General features: G+C 36.2%; 1 protein-coding gene across 1 annotated transcript in view; it reads left to right on the top strand.

Annotated features, from left to right (window-relative positions):
- The window catches only part of DOCK2 (dedicator of cytokinesis 2), a 213,200-nt gene that overhangs the window by 30,597 nt on the left and 158,068 nt on the right, over nucleotides 1–24,535 (top strand). Inside the window, exons 15-24 of the mRNA XM_029998203.1 lie at nucleotides 440–538; nucleotides 2,032–2,104; nucleotides 2,180–2,283; nucleotides 4,681–4,864; nucleotides 4,957–5,054; nucleotides 6,404–6,493; nucleotides 6,748–6,848; nucleotides 9,632–9,766; nucleotides 13,763–13,871; nucleotides 24,083–24,153. Coding sequence (XP_029854063.1) covers nucleotides 440–538; nucleotides 2,032–2,104; nucleotides 2,180–2,283; nucleotides 4,681–4,864; nucleotides 4,957–5,054; nucleotides 6,404–6,493; nucleotides 6,748–6,848; nucleotides 9,632–9,766; nucleotides 13,763–13,871; nucleotides 24,083–24,153 — 1,064 coding nt within the window. The remainder of the gene's footprint in view (nucleotides 1–439; nucleotides 539–2,031; nucleotides 2,105–2,179; nucleotides 2,284–4,680; nucleotides 4,865–4,956; nucleotides 5,055–6,403; nucleotides 6,494–6,747; nucleotides 6,849–9,631; nucleotides 9,767–13,762; nucleotides 13,872–24,082; nucleotides 24,154–24,535) is intronic.

Genomic DNA, 24,535 nt, shown 5'->3' with positions numbered 1-24,535 from the left:
CCGCAGGGCTCCCACCCGCCACGGCGGTTTTACGAGGACGCAGAGGCGCGGACCAGCGCACTTACCCGGCGGGCGCTGCGAAGGCGCTGCGGCGCCCGGGGCGACCGTGGCTGCGCGGCTGAGGGCGGGAGGCGAAGCCCGGGGGAGCCTGGGGCTGGCCTGGCCGAGGGCGCTGCGGCCGCCATGGCCTCGTACCTCAGCGAGCGCCGCCTCGCAGGGCTGAGGCGGGCGGGGGCTCGCGCGCGGCGGCCAACGGTCGTCGGGTCTCGCGCCGGTCTCGGCGGTGCGCTGAGGTGAAGCTGCTGCCCGCGGCGGGGGCGGGAGTCGCGGGGGAGGCTCTCGTTCGGTGCCTTGCTTCTTGGCTTGGTTTTGTTCAAGTCCTAAAAAATTTACAGAAACTAATGAGCCGCTAAGCACTGTTTCTTCTTTCTTTCTGAAGAACGCTGTTTGCTTGGGAGCGGGGGACAAACCCGTGAGTGAATACAGATCAGTTCTTTACTATCAAGTCAAACAGCCGCGTTGGATGGAAACGTTAAAGGTATGGTGTACATACTTTTCACTTGCTTTTTTGTTTCTTGGTATCTCACCCAGAAAAGTTGCACAGCATCAACTTTTTCTAAAAAATAACTTGGTCCAGAATACAGCTCGAAGGATGGGGCCTTAGTCATACATCAGTTATTAGAGAGATATGATTACTGAGGCTTAAAATTTGGCCTGGAAAACGATGTTAAGATTTTGTCTAGCAAAACAAATGAGGTCATCTTAGACAACCTTATGTCCTAACATGGCTCACTAGAAACAAAATACCACATTTGTTCTACCGTGGTGAAACAATGGAGATGAGGAGGTTCAATTGCATGATTTAAAAAAAAAAAAAAAAAAAAGCTCCCAAACCACAAAACAAAACCCACCCACCCTCACCCCAAATACTACAATTTTAGAGAGAAAAAACTGTCTTGAATTTTTTAGACACACACCAATAATTATCTAATCTAGCTTTAATGTCTTTGGTTGGCAAATGCCTAGAAGCTTCCAGAAGTAGTTCTTACAAAGCACATCTCAGGCTTGCTGGCAAGCATGGGTTTTTTTTTTTGAAGACAACTATTGAAGATGATGTTGTCATGTATGACAAGCCTGCAATTACTACACTAAGGTGTGTTGCTGAGGTTGGGCAGGAAAGGGAGGGAATGGAAGTGTGGTTTGAAATAGAAGCTTATTTGTTGTTTTGAAAACATTGACCCATGCTGTGTTTTGCTTACTATACTAGTTTCTTTTTAAAATTACTCTGTAATTCAGACTTTTATACTGAATCATTAACAGTAGATGCTTTTGAAGAATGTAGTTAATGTGGAGGAGTGTCACACAGATTTGTGAAGGGAAGTTGTGAATGAACACAAAGGAATACAAGTCTTTAAGGTTTTAGAACTATAATCTTGATAATATAAAAAAATGTGCTTTTTCTTATGCAGTTGACCTTTTTTTTTGCATTATTTGTTACAAGTAGGTATGCTGCTTCGAGAATAAAGCACTCATGAGTTCCTGGGATTCTACTCAAGGCTTTGAAACTGAATTTAATCACAAAAATGTACTTAACTTATTTCACTAGAATTTTCATACCTTTTTCACCTGTTTGTTAAATTGGTTGTCAATTCATGTATATCAAATATGGAAATTTCACAGTGCAGAGTTGTTGCATAATTCTATATGGTTAACAAGGTAAGTAATAAGACTGTAGTATACTTAGCATATACTTTCTAGCGTACAAGCACCTGTGTGCTTTAACTCACTGGGTTCGGTGCTTTATTTCTTTGGTCATGTTAGACTTTGAGCAAAGTCTAACAGATGATTGCTTATCAGCCATCCCTTCTGCTACTGTGATCAGGCTTAATAGTTTTAAATGGTATGTGAAAAGCATTAGGGAGCCAGCAGAAGTGGTGCTTATTTATTCTAAAATAGGAGCTTATTACATGTGAAACCACCTTCCGCCCCTGTCCCCCATAACTATTGATTATTATCTGATTTTACAAAAAGGTAGCAGTCCCTATTGAAGATATGCAAAGGATACACCTGCGCTTCATGTTCAGACACAGGTCATCTCAAGAGTGTAAGTAGGGAATTTTTACTTTAGTGAATTTTAATTCATTGATGGATAGCTGACTGAAAATATTTCGCTTTGCAGCTAAAGATAAAGGAGAAAAGAATTTTGCAATGGCCTACATAAGACTAATGAAGGAGGATGGAACAACTCTTCAAGACGGCATCCACGATTTGTTAGTCCTAAAGGTATTGGATCAATTTTTTTCCTTTCTTTCCCCTATGAGACACTTTTTTTAACTGTTGTCTTTGACTGCATTGTTTATTTTCTTAGTAGTAGATTAATTTTATTATTCTATCGAAGATAAATATTATGTTTTTCTTTTGAACAAAAAAATGATGTAACTTGTTCCAGAACATGGTCAGTAAACATTATTCTAAATTTTAATTAAAGAGAGACGTTATCTAAGCACAATGAGAGATGGTTACTATTCCTGTTACTTTTACTGAAGTTCGTGCTTTTGGCCTTCTGTAGTATAGAGGAAGTCATGCTAAAGCTCAGCACTTGGATGTGTACCATTTTTCTAGCTGAAGCGGGGGCAAGAGTGTTGTTTTGATTCATTTAGAATCTTTGCCACATGAATAATCCAGGGAATGTAATCATAGGGAATTGGTTGCTTGAAACTGCTCTGTGTAGTTACTCAGGTAAAAAAGTGAAAGTTTTAGGAATTTGATTTTGGATGAAGAGTAGTTTTGGCTAGCCCTGATTGGACACAAGTAGTGTTTTTGACTTTGTGAACTGAAGCAGGGAACAGATGTTTCAAGATTTGTTTTTTGTTGGTTTGGTTTTTATGTGGTTGGGTTTTTTTGTCCCTTGGAGAATAGTGTCTAGCAGGAACTAAGAACTAGAAATCACTTCCAGTACAGAAGAAATTTTACTTGAGGTATTCTTAGTGCTCTTTTCAGTAAACTAGTTGGCTGTAACATTAATGGCAAGTGAGAGGCATACAACTAAATAAAGTTGTTTAGGTAGTCCAACAAAGATTAATGGCAGCGTATAGTTATTTATCTTCTCTTCACTGATACCAGCATTGATAAATACTTAGACCAAAAGGAAAATAATTATCACATTGTATGACTGTGTGGTTAATGCTGGTTATGAAATTCCATCTAATTCATTGCTGCATCAACCGGTAATTTTTCCATAAGTGACAGCATAGATGAGAAATGCTATGTTTGGAAGAAATAGATTTTCTGACATATGTTTGCCTATTCTAGTATTAAAAACAGTAATTGTAAGCTGTAAGTGTTTTCAACAGTTGTACATCTGGCCGCTCAAAATAAGTAATCTGAAAACTGCGAAGTTTAAACAGTGTACTTTATTTTCCCTGCCTTCAGGCATTGAATCTTTTTGAGAGACTTCTGGATCAAAATTTCAAGTCTTTTCCCCATTGTCTATCTAACTTGTCTCAAAAAAAGGAAATTAAGGTTCTCCTCTGGTTCCAGAAATTCTGAGAAGTAATTATTTGGGAAGCTTGATATAATCATAGAAGTTAGTAATGCTGTTTGTTTTGCTGCATAAGGATTTTGCCTTTTGTCTGTGTAGGTCGCCTTATAGTCGATTTTTAACCTTCTTGTTAGATAGGAGGTAAAGACTGCACACCTACAGTTACTGAATCGGATACAACCCCCAAAATCTAGAAAATCATTCTAGGTTATGGTTTTTGTAACTCCTTGTTTATGCACGATTGTAGACTAAGGGTCTGCAACTGAGTCAGTTCTGTCATGGTGTTGTAGCTTTAAGTGACAGAGCTCATAAACTCATTGGGGAAATTTTCTTCAGTAGCTTTGTTAAAGAAAAATTATATTCTGTAAACAGTAAGGAGTATGATTTTATTGTCTTTTTCTAAAAACTGCTTTCCTGTCTGGAGTATGAATCAAAATTTGAGACAGAAAAAAAATCCGTTGAGGGTTGTGGCATGCAACTTGATGAAGTACAGCAGGGAAAAATACCTGTTGGTTCCCTGGTTTTGTACTGTTCATTCTACTGAAAGGCATGAATTCTCTGATATCTGTGTCACTTAGTTACTGCAGCATATTGTCTAATTTAAATTATGATCTTACCATGTACTGACCTTATATGTTAAAGGTCCAGGTATTAAGTTACAGTGGGCATACCAAAATAGTGCTGCTATTCTTTCCCTATTCAGTCCCATTTTTGATTCTTAAATTGCATGCAGACATCATAACCATGTTGTCTGTCCTGTGTACAGTCTTCAAGGTGATGCTCAATAGTCTATTGTGTTCCATAGCTATTGACATTTTAATGAGAAATCGGCTCTTGCTTTTACTCTGCCAGTAATGTCACCCCTCATAGTTCCTTACTGCACCTTAAAACACATACCTTAATAATTTCAATGTAGCATTTTCTCTGCATGTTCATTGCAGACTTGTTTGCTGACTAACATTCACTCTTGGTTTACCTGTATGAGCCATGCTGGGACTTGGGTATTCTTTATCCTTTAGTGCATGTGTTTAAATCTATAGAAACATAGCTTTTTGTTTCCTTGTGTAGAAATTAAAAAATAAGTCTAATTTTAAATCCACTGGTGTGAAATATGTAATAAATGGGATGTTGTTTTTCAGGGGGACAGTAAAAAAATGGAGGATGCTAGTGCTTATTTGACATTACCTTCTACACGTCAACACATGGAAAATAAAGGAGCAACCATCGTCAGGAACTCAAGTATTGTAGGGGGGCTTTCAGTAAGCTCACGAGATGCATTTTATATTTCAACTCTTGTTTGCTCTACAAAGTTAACTCAGAATGGTATGTATCTTCCGAACAGGTAGAAGTTTTAGAAAGAAGACATTTGCACAAATAATAGGTTTTTTAACGTCTTTCCATTTATTTTCTACTAGTGGGCTTACTAGGTCTCTTGAAGTGGCGTATGAAGCCAGAGCTGCTTCAGGAGAACCTGGAAAAACTGAAGATTGTGGATGGAGAGGAAGTTGTGAAGGTACATCTTTATATAGTTGTTATAGTAATAGTTATTCTTAATGTCCTTTCATACCATGGCAGAAAAAATGCTACATAGTTTCAAAAAGAAAAAGAAACTGGAGGGTCAGTTGCAATAAACATAGGAACTTAAAGAAGCCTGTCAATTAAACTTTCTTTTATGAGTGTCATTGAGTGTAATGCCTTTGTTAGGGATAGTTTGCAAAAGACATGAGGAAAGCTCTTCATCAGAGGGAGCAAGGAAGCAAGCACCTGGACAGGATTCTTCATAGTGTTAGCCATCTTTTTATACTTGTTGCTCCCAAACATCTCTGGTATTGGCTCCTGTTAGGCTGTGGAGATTTGCAAGATTACTAGTCATATCTGCCTGCTTTCACTGGTAATTAATTTATTAGGATAATTTTCTGCTTTCTATTGTTTTATATTGCTGGAAAATTTGTGCATGAATAGAGAATTCAATATGAAGAATATTATTCGGAGCCATTGCTGCTTTGGTCAGGTGCTTATGTATGTGTCACAGGTAAACTTTAATTTTGAGCATGGACAGAAAATTTTATTTAAAAACTTGATAGGATATGAAGGCAGTAATGGTAAAATGTTTTCTACAACCTCTGTTCAACTGTTTGCTTTTGTCTGTCTGAAACATCACAAGCAATTCCTACTGCTTTCTTTACAGTTCTTAATATTACTTTACATGTTGATATTAAAAAAAAAAAAAGTGTATTATGTACCTAATGAAGTGCTTTGTTAATTTAATAAGTATAATATAAGTAAAAACTTGTTAATATTTTGGAAAGTGGCAGACTGTTATGTTTGTGTTACTCTTTAAATATAAGCATTAGATGCCCTTCTGGAGAGGAAGAGGGAGAACTTTAAAAAAAAAAAAAAAAAAAATCTTTTTAACCAATCAAAGATTTGGGTCCCAAGACACAACGGTAATTTCCTTTGATTTAAAGTGGGCTTTGAATCGGACCACAGAAGTATGAAGTGTGTTTTTAATCATTGTGTATATGTGAAAATAGCAACTACTAATCTGTATCACTAAGGAACTAGGAATGCAGTTTTAGATAGTTATATCATTTATATAATATTTTTAGCTGTTCCATAAGCTTTGAGCTAAACATGTATTATTAATTGCTCATATGTCTGAGGATGTGGGTTCTTAAAATTAAAGAAACTAGAGCCTAAATCCTTGGAAATGTTTTCTGACTTTAAGTGATGTTTCAGTGAATGCTTTTGAAATTCTAACTATTCTAACTTGAGAGAAACCAAGTCTACTATCTGAAAACTGATTTGTGACATTTTCAAGTTGAATTGGTTGCCAATTTGTCATTTCATGATGTTCTATAGTTTCTCCAAGATACACTGGATGCCCTGTTTAACATCATGATGGAACATTCCCACAGTAATGAGTATGACATCCTTGTCTTTGATGCACTGGTAAGAATCAGCACCGAAGGATTTTATTTGTGAAAGTAAAGAACCCTATAATTTTGAATGAGCTATGAAGTTGTTTATTTCAGGGAATTAGCCTAAAAATCTCTACAGAACAGATGGAATATTACTGCTTTACTGAAAACCAAATTTCTTTAAAATTCTTAAATAGTGTATTATCAAGAATATTTCAGAAGACGAGTATTTAGATTTAAAATGTGACTTTATGAAAAATGCTGATTATGTCCCTGTCTGTTTAGATATATATCATAGGACTCATTGCAGACCGTAAGTTTCAACATTTTAACGCTGTTTTAGAAGCGTATATCCAACAGCATTTTAGTGCAACATTGGCGTACAAGTAAGTTTGTTCTCTCCTTTCTCTTTTTCCTAAACCTCCACCGTCACATTAAAGAAAGTAAATCCTGTTTGTGACTTTTCTGATGTAATTAATGATGACTGTTGTTTTGATGCTGCTCTTTGCTTATCTGGAAACAAACGTGCCTGTGAGAGAGACTTATGGTTATAAGTAGAGTTAATCAAAAAATAGTAATTGATTTGGGGTTAAATGATTCTTTGGCATTAATTTTCTCTTGTCTGTATTTTGCTGTGTCTGAGCACTTCACCTGTATCCTGTCAAATTTGTCAAAAGATACTTTGCTGTAAAGCCTGTCCCTTTACATTCCTGGCCTTAACCTGAAATGCCTTCAGTGAGGACTTGAGGATGGCCTTAACCCATTTGTATAGGTTCCCGTGTATTCTTTTAAGCAAACAGGCTCATGGGGAAAAAAAAGTTTTGGGAACTGTCAAGTCTTCATATGCAGTTCACAGCCTGATGTTGCATCAGGAGGGTTTCAGCACAGTGAACTGGAATTTTGGTATTTGTTACGTGGTCTGCTGTGAACTGGAGTCTTAGTATTTGTTACATGGTCATGCCAGTGGGCAGGTGGACAGGCTTTTGGTGTGTTTTTTTTGTTTGGGGTTTTTTGGGGGAGGGTTGTTGGGTTTTTTTTTGGTTTTTTTTGAGCTTCCAGATAATGCCCAGGTGGGAAGACATGGATTCATAGGAAAGAATAAAAACTGTGGATACATGTTATGCAGTAAATTTAATACTGGATTCCTACTTATTTAAAAAAGGTTTTTGCAAATGATGGTAGGATAAAATTGCTTTGAATTAGGAAGAAAGATAACATCTTCACTTAGTGCTGATTTTGGGGAAGTGCTATAACAGGATAGATGTGGTGGTTTGTTTTTTTTTTTTTTTTTTTTTTTTTTCATTTACCTGAAGTCTTGTTCTGGCAGCTTAATGGGATGGCAGATTGAAGCAGAACTTTAATTTGGGATATGAATAATAGATGAAAGACCTTAGCTGAACTTTTGGAATAGCTGAGGATATCTTGTAGTGTCCTGTGCTGAATTTGCATCAGTTCTAATTCAACAGGAAATGTCACGCAGTTCATGCATTAGAACATGAGTTTGCTAGAATTGAAAGGCAGGAGTGCACAATCAATCCTTTCTCACATTCTAGGGAAGTTGAAGTTAGCATTACTGGGCTCAGAAAGCTCAAGCACAAACTACATGCTCTTCTTTAATCCTACGTCACTCTGTATGTAATAAGCACATGTAATTTAATGCTTTATATTATTGTGAAAGAAGAGATGGTTGGGTACAGAACTTCTCAGGACAGCCTTACTGGCTTAAGATATTTTTAAGACTTACTTTTCTGGGAGTTTCTGATGATTTAATCGAAGTGGCAGAGGCAAAATAATGTTTATGATTGTTCCCCAAATCATGAGTTTTCTTGGCATTGTTAGTTACATGCACATCATGGAAGATGTACTCTGTTTCAAGAATCATTTATGAAATAAACAAGTAGCTGTATGTGGCCTAACTCATAGTTAGGAAGGAGATACGGTGTCCCAGACATATTATAACCATATTATGATATGGTATTTTGGCCAAACTGTTGGGTATTTATTCAGTTACTATTTAGTCATCCATTTGTACCTAGCTTTTATAGAGTTCTGAGAGGACTTAACATTGACAGTTGAGGGACCTTCAATGGACTGTCCCTGCATACAAGTTGGATAAATTTCGTTCCAACTCAGTACAAAGCTGTGAATTCAGAGAAGCTATAGAAAGGAGTAAATGGAAACATACAGTGGATGTGCCCAGAAGGCTGAGAGGCTGAAAGCATGATATTTTGGTCCTGAAATGTGAGTTAGGCTAGGGCAGTGGGGTTGAGAATGTGTCTGTTAGTTACACAGATAGATATACACACACACATATACATATGTACATATTTTCTGTGCAGTACCAAGCAGTTCTTGCAGCTATTATTTGCATGCAAGTATGTTCCAGATAGCATAGTGATCACTTACTAATGTTTCATTAGTCCAGTTCATGAACTTTTAAGTTTCATCAACATGCAAGTGCTAGTTTGGTTTTTGTTGTTTTGTTTTGGTTGTTTGCTTTTGTTTGTTCAGGGTAGGGGATAGTAGGTTTCCGGTTTTGTAGTGATGTAAGAGAAAAAAAACCAAACCACCCTTATTTTAGTTCTTCTTATGGCTACATTAAGATCAAGATTACATGATTAGTTTAATTGTTTAAGATGAAACTATAACTATAAATTAAGGAACTGATTGTTAGATGAGCTTTTTGAACTTTTTTAGCAGGTTGTGTGTTTAGCAAAAAATTACCTTTGGATACAAAGAAAGGAAGTGGTTAAATAAAATAAATACTTTAAGCAGATACTGCTGTGTACCAGAATATTGTACTATTTACATGCAGTTAATTTAGAGCATGTAGTGGTGTTTAATCACTGCTTAATGTAGGTAGGCAGAAGTAACATTTTATGTTACCTTGTGCATGCATGTTATAGACTTCTGTAAAAGTGCTTCCAGGATTCTGTAAAATTACACTGCTGCTTTGAGATTTCAGATTGCTTTCTTGCTTGTGCAGTTAAGAACTTGCTCCTCATTTGTTTATACTGGTAGAATTTGTGCAACATAAATGCAAAAATACATGCAGTACATTTTGTTGTGTGTGCTTGACTAAGCATAAACATTTATTTAGAGTAGCCAAACAAGTTAGAGAAATTAATTTAAAAAAAAAGATTATTTTAAAAATGTTTTTTAACTTCAGGAAATTAATGACTGTTCTGAAGACTTACTTGGATACCTCTAGCCGAGGAGAGCAATGCGAACCTATCCTAAGAACTCTGAAAGCACTGGAATATGTTTTCAAGTTCATTGTTAGATCAAGGACATTATTTTCACAGTAAGTACCCAGACTATTGCCATTTAACTAGCAATCCAATATTAGAAATAGAAGTAGACCTGAGAAACAGAAAAAAATTATTCCAGGACAGAACTGTATTTTTTGTTTTTAGGAATAAAACATAAAAGCTGGCAACTGGCCTAAAATACAGACATTGCTGAGATATTTTTTGGAGAGGGAATCTTCAAAAATCTGCTTTCTGATTCACAGTGTAAGTTCCAGAGATGTATTTAGTAATAGTAGCCAATTTCAAAGGGTGATTATTCTTTGCGTCAGGTGGCTTGGCCCAAGACCAGTGGATGGCCAAACGTTGTGACAGATGGCTTGAATCTGGATGCTTGTCCTTGAGATCATGGTGTTCAGCAGCTCAGACTGTGCATAGAACAATGTCATTTTCAGTAATCATTGTCCAACTGAATTTAGAGTTTCAGATCTCCAGTTAAGGAATTTATAGGGAAGACTCAATTGTCTAGATATGTATAGCTCAGCCAAACAGACAAGTCGTAATATTTACAAGTGGTGTTCAGGTTTAGGGAAAAGGGAGATAGGGAGAATGAAGGAGATGAAAGCCGGAAGGAGAAAAACTATGCTGTGGTAACTGTGTCCCCCACTTCCTTCCCTAGCCCTTAAGGACTCTAACCATATCCCACAGACCCCATCCATGTCCTCTGTTTCATCTCTTCTTTTCTGGTTCATCTTTTTCCATTTATCCTTAGCTGGTTTCCCCCTAATACTTGTCTGTTGTCTCTCTGCTACATGGCTGAAGGAATGCAGTGGCAAACTTGGGACTGTAGGCAGACCGAGTGGTTGGATGTTATGTTTGTGGTTGGCAGTCAACAGAACAGAAAGGTGTTATGTTTTATTTGTCTTTTGCTCAGTGGGAGCTCTAATACGATTTTTCTCTGTTATTTCACTGCCCCCCCTTCTTTTTTTTTTTTTTTTCCCCCAAAAAATCCATGTAGGTTTATAGTTTTGTAAAATTAAGTATATTTGATGAATTATGAAATTTTGGTTGAAATAGGAGTAGATTGAGAAGTTACTTGCTGCTGGTAGATAGTCAATTAGAAATAGTCTTGTCTCTAGGAATTTACTGTTTATAGATGGATACAGATTAAAAAAGGTGAAAAGCTGTATAAGGAAGGAGATGGTGCTCATCAGAATAGAATATAGCTAGTAGTTCAAAAGCTTTAAAATAAAATTTTTTAATTGGTGTCAGGGCAAAAGGAGACATTCAGAGTTTTGGGGAAGGAAGCATTGTGTAGAGGATTATGGAAGACTTCTTGTACAGATGAAGGTCATAAAGCAGGGTTTTGTTGCAGGGAGAACTTCGGTCTCCATTTTAATCCCTAGTATAAGCTGGCAGCAAATAGTGTGCATTGGACAGTCTGTGGTAAACTAGGTTATTGCAATATGTTGCATACTCAAGTGATTAGCTAGACATATCTAATCCTTTTAGTTTTCCCTATAAATGCCTTAACTGGAGGTCTGAAACTCTAAATTCAGTTGGACAATTATTTTCATAGGCAGTAATAGCTCTTGCCAAATGGTAGCCTCTGGCAAAAATAACCAAACAGTGAACAGTGTCATCTGCTACTGTACATCTATCTATTGCTGTTGTGTTCTAACTTTTTGCAGTCAATTTCCTATTGTCAGACTGGTCATGAAAAAGAAGAAAATATGGAAAAAAAATGGATTAATATATTTTCTTCTCATGAGAAAAGTTAGGATTTATGATTGAAGTACTTCACTTTCAAGGGTTGAGATTAGCCTTCTTGGAGACAAATACTTAGAATTAGTAGAGCTGAGACAGATCTTTAGATCATTCATTAATTTGATGGGCTGTTTAAGAAACTGAGGTGCTTTGTTGAAAGATAAGAGACATTACAAAATGAAAATTGTGTAGGAAAGAGTTGAATAATGACTTCTAATGTTAGACATAAAATGGGAGACTTTTTTTTTATCTTGTTGTCAGGCAGATAGATACATTGAAGATAACCAGGTTCTACTTTAATTTGTATTAATTCAATCCTGTTGAAGCTATAGAGATCTAATGAAAGCAGAAATTTTTTTTTCCAGTCAGCTGAACTGAGGTTATGTCTTGCAGCTGTTTATTCAGTGATTATGTTTTGTAGAAAGGTCATATACATTAGCCAAAGGTTTACATAATACAGACTCTGAAAACATGAAATGTTTGCTTTCCTCCTTTCATTGGCCTAAGGTTGGTTTTGGTGGTGAAATTCATGTACACTGTTGTGACGATGTTGTTTCCAAGCAAATAATTATTCATTGTTTAAAAACTGCTTTCAGAACAAGTGATTTTAATTGAAATTTAACACAGAAAATTGTCTCTAAATGGAAGCTAGATGGTAAGTCAGGAAATAGAGTTACCATTCGACCTGGCTTAAATAAGTCCTGGTGTAAATTTACAAAGCATGTTTAATACGTGTTGTGTGATGCTTCTGTCTCCCTCCTTGCCCTACAGGTTTAGTCAAGAAAGCTTCAAATTTCCACTTGCATAAAAAAATAGGTTTAAGAAACTTCATTTACTTTTGCAGCAATGTTGTATAGTCAGTAAAAACTGTATCAGTGCATTAGCCAAGGAACTTTAATAAACACTTAGACTGAGACAGTCACATTGTTACAACTTATATGTACTTCATTCCCATAGAAAAATACTTTTAATAAGCCCCCACATGCCACAGTTTCCAGAATGTTAAATAAATTAGATCATTTAACCAAAAACCAAGCTCCTAAAATACCACTTGATAATAAATAGGATGACTTTTCTATGTAAGTGTGCTTGTGCTAAAACTTATTTGTTTCAAGATATCTTTCACATGGAAGTTTTTCTGGTATGCATTTCTTATAGAGTAAAAAAAATCACCTCAGTAGGAACATACCTCAAGTAGTATGCATTGTGTATGTTGTATACATGTATATATAATTTTTTTCTTCTCCAGTTAATGTTTTCGATCTTAGGGTTCCTTTCCAGTAACTGACTTAAATCTCATTGACAGGCATTGATGTAAACAGTGCAGAGGCCATGGGCCTGAATAGTGTACCTCTCAGTGTTTTCATTTCCTCAAAGCTTCTTGCCAGTCACTGTATTAATAGCAGGTTTGATTTTTCCTTGCTGTAGACAAAAGCTCTTAATTTGCCTTTAGTTCTCTTAAGGACTTAAGTTTCAAGCTGAAAAGAAAAGCACATGACACTGGAATACATGATTTTAGGAAAAGGGATTTTTCTCTTCTGATAGAGAAAGCAGTACACAGGAGGTGCAGCATTTAGTTCACAGTGTCCTACACGCATTTCAGGCTTCTATCACCTTGGCTTTTTTCTTAGGTTGTTTTTCTTTAACTTTTGACAGCTGTTTCAGGTAACTAATTTAACATGTCACCAGTGTTTTTTACTGTTTATGTAAGCAGTATTTAGTATTAATAGCTAGTATGAACAATACAGGAGAGAGAATCTGCGAGATTCAAACTTTAGGACAGGGAATGAAGAAATAATGGAGTCAGTTTAATTTAAATTCACTTTTTAACTTTTAAGCATCGAGACTTTTTCAAAAAACAGACTGGTTAATGGGGACAGTAAAAATAGCTATTTGAAAAAGTGGCAGTAACAGCAGAAGAAAGAAACAGTGATAATACGTGAAAAATATCTTAAAGTATCTCAGTTGTAGTGGAAAAAAATCAAATTGTTTTTGGCATGTAAGTCACTTTGAAAATGAAATTACTTTTTTTTATAAGCTCAAATCTGGGAGGTGCCATTCTTTAGAGGCTGTTAAAAAAAGTGAAAATGCTTATGTTGTATTCAGGCTGAAGAATTTCTACACAATACAGTGAGTAGCAGATAGAACCCATTGGTGAAATATCTGTGTACATAATATTGGATCAACTTGTGAAATATGTTTTTAAGGTAATGTTAAGTCTGGTACATTTTAGGACTGTGAAACTCCCTGATTCTGAAAGGATAACGCAATGCATCTCTCAACAGATTATATGAAGGCAAAGAACAAACAGAATTTGAAGAATCAATGAGGAGACTCTTTGAATCCATCAACAACCTGATGAAAAGCCAACATAAAACTGCCATCTTGTTGCAGGTTGGTGTGTGCTTGGCAAGAAGTTGGTTTTGGCTTTTTATATGGTTTTGGTTTGTGGGCTTTTTGGTTTTGTTCTTTTTAAATTGAGGAAAAGACACTCTTAAGAAATTGATCGTTTGTGTCTCGTTTTGTAATTTCCCTTTATTGGAAGACTAAGTTGTCTAAAAGTTTTAAGCCTAGGTTGAAAAGGTCAGGAGAAGATATATTTATATAATTTTGTGAATGTAGTGAGTGAAAGAACCAAAACAGAGATGCTGGAATCTTTCAAGGAATCTAATGAAATGAAGCCTCCAGTGAGAGCTGAATGTTTAATTCTTGAGTTTCTTCAGATAATGCTAAACAGGGATTCCACCATCTTAGTTTGAAAAGTAAAATTTATAGTATCAGCCTTTTGGAGGTGTGTTATTTAAACAACTGAAAATAGGATCAAGGTTTCCCATTCATGTCAATCTTAGTTATTCTAACACTCTGGAATCTGATGTTTTAAGAAAATTAGAAAAGAAGGAGCTATTGAGATCATTAATATCAAATAATTGGTATGTAGTTCTGTATTAAAATAGAAAACTCTCAAGGCTTCCTATAAAGTAGGAAATAGAAGATTTTTATTGGACAACTAAAACATCAATGTTTCATACATTCTTTATTGTCATTGTGTTTAATTGGGCTTGACTTTTCCTCTGGTTTTGTGTTTTGATTCCTCTTGCTGTGACTTACACTAGAAGTGGAAGTCAGTGAAAAAGTCTCTGTCTTGAATAAATACTCAGGTGGCTGTTCTTGAGATTTGTATTGTCTGACATTTTGCATGGAGTGTTAATGTGCAACTGCAGAAGAGCTAAAGAAGTAAATACTACTTTAATTTTATAATACTGTGATTATAGTAATGTTCTAAATGCATTTGAAAATGATTCAGATACTTGTTATTTGGCAGTTTTGTAGAGGTCTTCCTCGGAATAGTTTATACATTTGAAAGACACTACATCAGAAGCAGGAGAAACTTTGGAAGAAGCAAAAAAGTCTTTGCTCTAAAGTAGTACTGAAAGAGATAGTTTGTATAATGATGTTTGTTCTTGTGGTATTTGTACTGTATTAATATGCGACTTAACAAATAGATCTTGGAGGCTTTTATGCTCTTCAGGAGAGGCATGTCATGTCACTGCCTGCCTCCCTGCCTTAATCTCAAAGTGGTTGTATGGGATTGTCCGTTTGTGTTTCCTCTAATAAGCAGGGTAGTTTCTTCTTGAGAGTGACAAGAAATAGTTGTAGAAGACTGTTTTGCTTGTTTAACTGTTGCTGGGACACATTAATGGGTTTGCAAGCCACAATGCTGAGTCTGAAAATGCTGATGAGTGTGTTTAAAAACAGGTGGTATTGTAACACTAATGGCAGTATGGCATTGGACGTACTGACAAATGTTAATTGTGCTTGCTGTGATTCCCATATTTCCATATTTAATGCTAGTTCTTAATATTACACGTTTAGCAAAAATATAGTATATCTTTGCTGATGCTCTTAAGAAATAGCAGAACCTTGAAAATATAAATGAAATCTCTTAGAAGGACTAAAGAAGTCTATGCTAACTTTAATGAGCATGTAAACATGTTTCAAAGATAGAGTAGCTCTTTAATAGTTATGCTTTGCTCAATACCATCTTAAGCACGAATATTTCGGTTTTCTATTGAGTGCTGTCAGTTGTGAAAGATGGATCATATTTATTCATAACCATGAAGCACTAGTGGGCTTTTAAGTATCTAAATCTGCACCAGCTACTCTAAGTTGTCTTTTTAGCTGAAACATTTCATGGCAGATCTGAGATACTGGTTTATATCATAATTTTGCTGTTGTCCCCACTACTGCTAACTCATACAGGTGTGTTTCTCAAAGAAACCTACAAAGAGGTTGCTTTGCATACAGTAAATAAAAACTACTGCATTAATGTTATAGAATTCTGGTAGGAGAGGCATGGAATGAGAAGTGTCCCACTGTAGTTTAGTTCCTGCTGCTGGAAATAAGTTTACTGGGGGGGATAAATAAATAAATAAACACTCCATCATAAACTCCATAGGCACGTCAGTCATAGTAGCTTTCACAATGGACAATAAGTTTTTCTGTGCCTATTTGGAAGAGACTTCAGTTATGATACTTGAGACTCCTGCTCTGGTAGGTAGATACGAGTTGTCCATAACAGGCCAGAAAAATGGAGATGACTTCTGCATTGGGTGAGACAGAGCAGAAACAGGTAGTAATAAATTCATAAGTCTGCCTCTCTGCCTAAAACCAACACCGATTTCCCTCCCCTCAGCCCCCATATTAAGTTTTGGGATGACAGTGATAGATGTTGTAGTACAAAGTTAACTTTTCAGGGTAAGGGACAGGTAATTCAGAGATATTACAAACACACAGGATTCCATAGGTCTTATACTTTGCATACCCAGAGAGGAAAGTTCACAGAGCCTATTGGAAAAATAAACAAATAATCAGAATATCAGAACAGTCTTAAATCTGTCACATTTGAAATTATCATTGATATGAATTAAAGTGGCACGCAAATTGGTAGGATCAATTGAATAAGTTCAAGTGGATTACACTCTGAAGATAACAGAGAAGAAAGTTTTAGGAGCCCTGAAGAAAGTTAAAATAATTGGGTTTCTCAGGATATTGAAATTTAAAATGAACTAGTTTGCAGAGCCTTGGAATGTGAATTCCTAACTCTTATTTCACCCTTGGTTGTCCAAATACCTATGAGGTTTAGCTTTAGAAGATTTCAAGAATTATTCTGAAACCTGAAATGTCTTTGGTCTCTGCTAGTGACTTTTTAAAACTTGAAACTCACTATTTTAGTCAGTAGTAATTTCCCAGTCATTTTTACTGATAGCAATCATACTCAGACTTGTGTTGAATATTAATTGAGTCAGGAAAAGATTGTTTATAAAATTGCATGTCATATGAAACAGGCTAGTCAGTGCCAGAAGCACATTATTGTTTCAATTTAACTTTATCTTCTGAGTGATATCTTACTTCCCAATCTGTTACATGCTGTATAAATTTACAAAAGTTCAAAATCTAGCTTTTCAATCTCTTGTTCTAAAGTTGGCTGAAATGGATAGATGCTTTGACTTATTTTACTGCCTGAGCCTTGAGAAGGGTAGCTATCTGGTTCTGTTTTGCAGTACTGTTTATATAAGCTTTGAACAGCTGAAGACTGAATTGTTAATTTACTGTTGGTAAACTGAAAATTTACATGTAAATCAAAATTAGCTTTTTTTTTTCTTCTGGAATTGCTGAAGTTATGCCTTTTGTTTCAACAAACAGACCAAATGCTTTTCAACTTCAGCATTGCATGAAGTCATTTTACTACAATTAGGATTATAATTTCAATATCCTAATTTTGCTGATGTTTGAAAGCAACCATATGAACTGGAGAGTGACCTGCTTTCAGGTCCTGGGATGTTATTTTTTGAAGAGATTGCCCCTTGTAGTCGAGATTGGAATGTTATAAATCTACTAGTGCAAGTATCAGTGTGTATGTGCAGGGTAAGAATTCCTCCTTCTAAGAGACTTTTCACAGATTTTTCTTGTAATTATTTAGAACAATCATTTCAGAACTTATACTGACTTATTGGTGGTGGCACTGATCTTCCTACATACTAGACTTAAAACTTTTTACAATTTATTTTGGCAGGGATGATGTTACAGCTGTTTCATTTATCAGTTGTTTCTCTGTAGCCATTGCTGATGAATTTTTGTAGTTTTTAGAGATAGTTTTTCTTAAAGTCTGTACTTCTGAGGGTAGACTTCTTGAAATCTGGAAACCTGGAAATAAATTTCCAGAACCTACAAATAGTTTGGTCAAGGGAGAATCTGGGGGTGAGGGGGAGTAGGGAGGTGTTAGTACCTTCTTTCCTTTCTCGAGCTCTCAGGGAAGACACATAATTTTCTGCAGATATGTTTTGTGTCTGTGTAAATCAACCTATATTTCTGGGGAATAAAATTTGATGAATTATTTTTAAATTTCAGATGATGTGTTTTTATAAAGTCATACTGTTGATGTCTGATTTGTAGTCTGTGAGTGTGCCCTTTGATTGACAAGCTTGTGCTCTCAACCTTAAATTACAAATCAAGCTCCAGTGTCTTTTCCAAAAACTGTTCTGTCCCCCAATTGACAAATCACATTTGACCTTCAGATGGTCTTGTCTGTTGCAAATGTCAGCTATACCCAGCTTGCTCCTAGGTGGTGATTTTAGAAAGTGGTACTCCCAAGTCTAGGCATGCTTTCAGAAACCATATATGAAATGTTCTCAAGGTCATAGAAACACAGGAATACGAAATTGTCTGTGGTATTGAAAAGTATGAAAATAATTCTTTCCCACACATTTTTGACCCATCCATACTGCTGCAGTAGATTATAAGAACTTAAAACTGTACAGAAATGCATAGATCACTAATGAGAGAATAATGCTAGAAAGGTACTGACAGTGATGCTTTGATTGTGGTGTACAATAGGGGATGGCATAGTAACTTGTTAAAGTTGCCTTGATAGCAAATAAAATTAGACTTAGAAACAGAGCACTGATGATTTCTTTGAATGTTCTTTTCATCTCATGGGTACTTGAATTTTATGAATATGTGTAACATAATGTTGCAGAAGAGGGCAACTAAGAAAATAAGCTTGGTCAGGAGTAAAGGTTCAAGTAAATTTAACAGTATATTGTGTATGTAAGAAAAAATTTTCTGCAATTCTGTGGGTTTATCTATATCCTGCTTAAAAAACTAATCTCTAAGGTCTGAAGAATGCAGAAGGTCTTGTACCGATTACTAGGAGATTTTTATGACTTCATTAAGGGCAGTGTTCAGTTGTGTCCATAGTGCATCATTTGTAGCAATTACTGCAAATGAAACTTCGGAGTTTAAAAGAATGCAGGGCATATACTTGTTATTGTACTTCAGTTGGTACTACAGATCTGCAGAGAAATGGTAGCCATATCCTCCCCATTTCCCTCCTCATACAAGTGCAGAATAGGGAATATGTGGGAAGGCAGACAGCACAATAGATCAAGTGTCAGTGGAGTACTGCTTGAAATATTTTGTGGCCAATGGTGGCCCTATCCTTTATCAAACGTCTTTCACAGTAACTGTGAATTGGTGTAAAATGAAATTCAGATGCTGCTATTGTACAGCATCTTCATATAGTATTTGTTGTGTGAAGAGCAAGGAACAACACATTGCTGAAGTAAAACCGGGGCTAGGACAAGTTTCTAGCCCACCACAGGTATTTGTGTACGGGTGTTTGTTTGTTTTTTTTTTTTTTAAAAAAACCAACCAAACAACAAAACCCCCAACTTTTTTCCCCAGCCGATTTCAAGGAGCTAATAATGGCTAAGATAGTAGAAGATATAATCTTTTTGTTGAAGTGGTAGCAGCTTTTAAACACTCCTTTGACCTTCCCAGATTTACGTATGAATGTGGGGGATGAGATCTGCAGAGGAATGACTTCATCTGAAGGCATCTTAAGCCAGCATTGAGCCAGTTTGAAATACTTTATACAACCTTGCTGCAGACTAAACTCTTTCTTTTCGAATCAAGACTTGAATAGTTCTTTTTTTTTTTTTTTTTAAGTTGGCTACTACAGTGGAAGCTCACGGAAATAGAATGATAGCTTTATGTTGTTTAAAAGGTCTAAATGAGAGCCAAAGAAAGCTGTCTCTGATTGTCTTTATTCTAACCTCCCTACCCCAATAAAGAAGAGACAAAGTTTTTAACAAGGAATTTGCTCTGTAGAGATACAGGATATATTGAGTCTAGATAGGCTTCATTCCAAGCCTCTTCCTGAGTGGCAGTTTCATCTTTGTTGAAAGTTTCGGTATAGAAACACTGTGATGTTGATAGCTATTGAGGAAACAGTAGACAGTTTCTTATTTAGTGACAAGACCAAAAGCTTGTCAAACCATCAACACATTAAATTTCAAAATGGTAACTGGAAAGAAAAATACCTCTACCTTGGTCTTTGTCATTTCAACTGTATATTCATACTAACATTCTCCCACTGCTGATTGCAGTTTTCATGTGCTGTTTCCTGTTGGCCTTGCCATGTTCCTCACACTCTCTCTTACTAGAAGTATTTGAGTAGGCTCTACTTTTATGTTGTATGTTGTAATGCACTCTATCATAGCTCTTGTCTTATCATTCGTGTACATGAATTTATTGTCCTGAACAAGCTGAAATACTGATGCTCTGGGGCGACTAGTGTTTATTTTAAATGTTCAACTTGTCCATTTGCAATGCTTGTTTATAAAGTTTTTGTTTGGACTAATCTTTGTATAATAGTTCAAATGATTTTCCTGTTGTTTGAAACCAAGTTATAAAATCTCAGGAAATGCAGATTCTAATATTTTGTTACATGTTTTATCATGTTTTGTGACTGAGATTCAAGGACTTGTTGACTGCATGCAACATGGTTCTGATAGATATCTATACATTGAGTTAGAATTTACTGCACAGGAGCCAAAAATTAGATATTATTTCTGGTCTGATATCATTTCAGTGTTGCTTAACCTTTTTTTCTTCAGTTAGGAAAGGGATGAAAGTGGTACAAGAAATTACAATTAGTCTGTTTTAAAGGGATAGCAGGCATATCGCAATAAGATTCCTTACCCCGTTTACTCCATTTCATAAAAATCCAGACTAGTGTGGCTTTACATCAGATGGAGGACTGAGCTGATGTAGCATTCTCATGGAATATCAGCACTTTTTTCCAGTTCCTGTTTTATGATTCAATGACAGCTCTTGATAGAGCTTCTGCTGTTGGGAGAATTGGTCCTGTGACTTTTCGTGGACTCCAGGAGGTTCTCTAGATTTTGTTGTTGCTGTTGAGTAGGTTTTTGTAGGACAAAGACTTGGGTCTCATGATACAAGAAAGGTTTTGGGACTTTACTTGCAAACTTCCTCTTGGGTTTCTTCTACAGGAGAGAAGCGTTTAGCTTAGCAGTTAAAACAGGAGCAGTATTGAGCCTTGTTCAAATGACAGGAGAATCTCTTGTGACATGTGGCCATATGTGGTTATTAGCAAGATGTAGCTTTTTGCGCTATCATGCTAAACCCATTGACTTTTGCTGTTTCTTCATAGAAACTACCAAATCACTTTACAGCAGTGGTTTCTGAAACCTGGTATGAGAGATGGAACATGATTTTTATAGTATTATTTTGAAAGCATGTAACTGAAACCTGAAGTGATTTCAGTTGAAATCAATGCTAAGCCTGTGTCTAGGCAAGCATAAGTATTCAAGAACTTACCTCAATAAGTGCAGTGTAGAAAATTTTCTGATAATTTTTGGAATTAGTGGCTTACTCTAGGTTTAAATAATTCGGTTTACGTTATTGTAACTTAAATTGCCTTATGCTGAATTTAAGAGACATAAGTAGTCAAGAATTGTGTTCCATTGGTTCCAGGTTTACAGTGTTTTTAGATTTCCTATGATGCGTAGTGATAGTTCATAATTAAAAATGACATTTGCTTGTAGTTAATTCAGTTTACCCCTTATTGTAGTTTAAAATACGTACAGACTTCAGGGACTAGTGGAAACATACTTCTGTTTGGGCTTTTTTAAAATTTGTTTGGAGTTTGTGCTTTGCCAGTGTAAAATGGAAAGTGTGATCTTTACTGTTTTATTACAGTCCCTATAAACAGATGACATAAAACAAGAGTTACTCCTGTTTTCAAGGTGGGCAGTAAACTCCACTATTCTGAGTGAAAAGAAATTGTGCAATTTCAGCATGCATTTATTGGATAACTTGTTTAATCAGTCCTGTAGCATATACCATATTTCGCTGAAGAAAAGACAGTAAGCATCTGTGTAATGCATAGTTTTGGGTTTTGTTCTAATTTTTTTTACTAACTCAGGATGTATCATTGGTGGAACAGGCCTATTATGAAAAATAGAGCTATATCAGTAATAGAAGACTTCACATTGCTGTAACTTAGTTTTCAGCAAAATGTTAGTAGAAATTTACACCCTAAAATTGCACAATGAAGTAAAGCTGTTATTACCTTTGTAATTCTCATAATCTGGATCAAGAAGAGGTTAGTGAAACTCAAATGTTGTAAATTGATTCTCTTTACTATGGTTGGATTTATAGCAGCATGCGAATGTAATTGATATGATTAAATCTATTTTCTTCAGTTTTAAGTTCATAATGGCAGCAGATTAACTATAGCTTTTTGCTAAGAATTTTTGCACAATAACCAAAAATTGATGCTGTGGTCAGATTTTTAGATAGGCAAAAATGTTTTTGTCAAGAAGACATTCTGGTTTACATCTGAAATAAGAACAGAGAAAACAGCTACTTTGTTTTAGATAAATAACTACCCCTAGATGTTTTTTCTTGTGGCAACCAGTGATTGCACAGCAACTTTATACAGATTTGAACTTCCATGAAAAGGGTCTACTGTAGGTGACCTACTGAAGTAGGAAGATAGGAGGGAAGGAAGAGACTGATGTCCTGCTTCAAACCTATATCAATGTGGCCAGGTTCTCCTTTTTGACAAATTATGTAACACTTTACCAAAAATGCTTTGAAAACCACAGAGTCTATTTTTGCTTGGCGTTTGTTACAGCTCTCAGCCAAGAAGTATGGCATATCGTTTTGGATATGTAAAGTATTTGAGAAATACAAGCTAGTTAGTGGGAAGATAAGTCACAGGTCATTTAGTGAATGTCAAAATCACTGTAGGCAGCTCTTAATATCTAAAGCGTAAGTAGAGAAATGAGTGGACAGTGGCCCAGCAAGTGTTAAATATGTTTAACATTTTTGCTTTTTATTGCAAGATTTTTCACTATGTGTGCCTTCAAAAGGTATTGTAGAGGCTAAATACTTCCAATCTATAAAGGAACTTTATGACACAGAGTACTGCAAGTTAGTCTTTACAGATGTTGGCCTTAAATATTAGTGATGATTTTGAGCCTGAAAATTACCTGCTTAAGTATTCTTGTCTATGTATGTCCTGGTTTCAGCTGGGATAGAGTTAATTGTCTTTGTAGTAGCTGGTATAGTGCTATGTTTTTGAGTTTGGTATGAGAAGAATGTTGATAACACTGATGTTTTCAGTTGTTGCTAAGTAGTGTTTAGTCTCAAGTCAAGGATTTTTCAGCTTCTCATGCCCAGCCAGTGAGAGAGCTGGAGGGGCACAAGAAGTTGGCACAGGACGTAGCCAGGGCAGCTGACCCAAAGTGGCCAATGGGGTATTCCATACCATGTGATGTCACATCTAGTATATAAACAGGGGGGAGTGGGGGCGGGGGGATCGCCGCTTGGGGACTAACTGGGTGTTGATCGGCGCGTGGTGAGCAATTGCACTGTGCATCATTTGTACATTCCAATCCTTTTCTTATTACTGTTGTCATTTTATTAGTGTTATCATTATTAGTTTCTTCTTTTCTGTTCTGTTAAACTGTTCTTATCTCAACCCACAAGTTTTACTTCTTTTCCCGATTTTCTCCCCCATCCCACTGGGTGGAGGGGGAGTGAGTGAGCGGCTGCGTGGTGCTTAGTTGCTGGCTGGGGTTAAACGATGACAGTGTAAGAAGAGTAATGTGTCTTTTTCTTACCCTTGTCATCTTTTAAGCTTTGATTATTCCACCACTCTGTGAAAATATACCTCCAGAAATTGATAGGATAAGATAAAGCATCAGATAGCTTAGCTGCAGATGGGTGGTTAGGGAGATGATGCTGCATTTCATCTGTTCCATAAAGTGTAGCTTTTGGGATGGGTAGATGACTGTTGCCCTGACTTCTGCCTCCTGCATGGCACATTTCTGGGATGGAATTGACACAAAGTATGATCAAAGACCTCCTGCTTTGATCAATGCTTGGTTTACATGTTTGCATCATAACAACAGTCTTAGTAGTCTATAAAGAGAGCATGATCTACAAAGATGGTCTTAGCCTTTCCAGTGGTCTACAAAGAGAATATGATCCACTTGGTACTATTGTATTTAAGTTCCTCTGTATTTCCTCAGCACAAGAGCCCTTGTGTGAGTAGTACTCTGTGGTAAAATTAATGTTCAAATGTCATGTAAAATTTCAGTCCAAGTAAAGAAGTCAAAATTTATCATTGCTTGTCTTGTGTGTGTCTGTTTCAGTGGTGTGCTTTGTATTGTTTGTATGCTGTATATGCAGATAAACAGGCAAAATTAACACAATGTATATATATCAATCAGGTTGCTGCCTTGAAGTACATACCATCAGTTCTTCATGATGTTGAAATGGTCTTTGATGCCAAGTTACTGAGGTGAGCTGCTTTTGAAGGTTTAGCAGATATATCACATGGTGTATACCATGTATTGCTGCTGTCCACAATGAATTCTTATTGATCAGTTGAAGTCAACAAAGCTATGCTGGTTTGTACTGATCAAGACAGTGGTGGAACTCTGGGCATATGCTTTTTAACAGGGAGTTCTCATCCCATTTACATAATGACAGAATTCGTTATGCCAGCCCAATACTTAAGCAGTAACTTGGTGAATAAAATGAGCAAGTGGAACAATCTATCTTTTTTTTCTCTTCTTCTTTCCCCACCTCTCCCTTGAATAAGCCCTATTCCAGAAAATCAAATCTGATTTTAGCATTTTGAAATAAGTATCTTTCTTTATTTGTCAGACAAATATAAGTTG

The sequence above is a fragment of the Aquila chrysaetos genome, chromosome 22, assembly GCF_900496995.4.
Source record: "Aquila chrysaetos chrysaetos chromosome 22, bAquChr1.4, whole genome shotgun sequence".
Classification (NCBI taxonomy): Eukaryota; Metazoa; Chordata; class Aves; order Accipitriformes; family Accipitridae; genus Aquila; species Aquila chrysaetos.
This window is presented reverse-complemented; position numbering and strand designations above follow the sequence as displayed.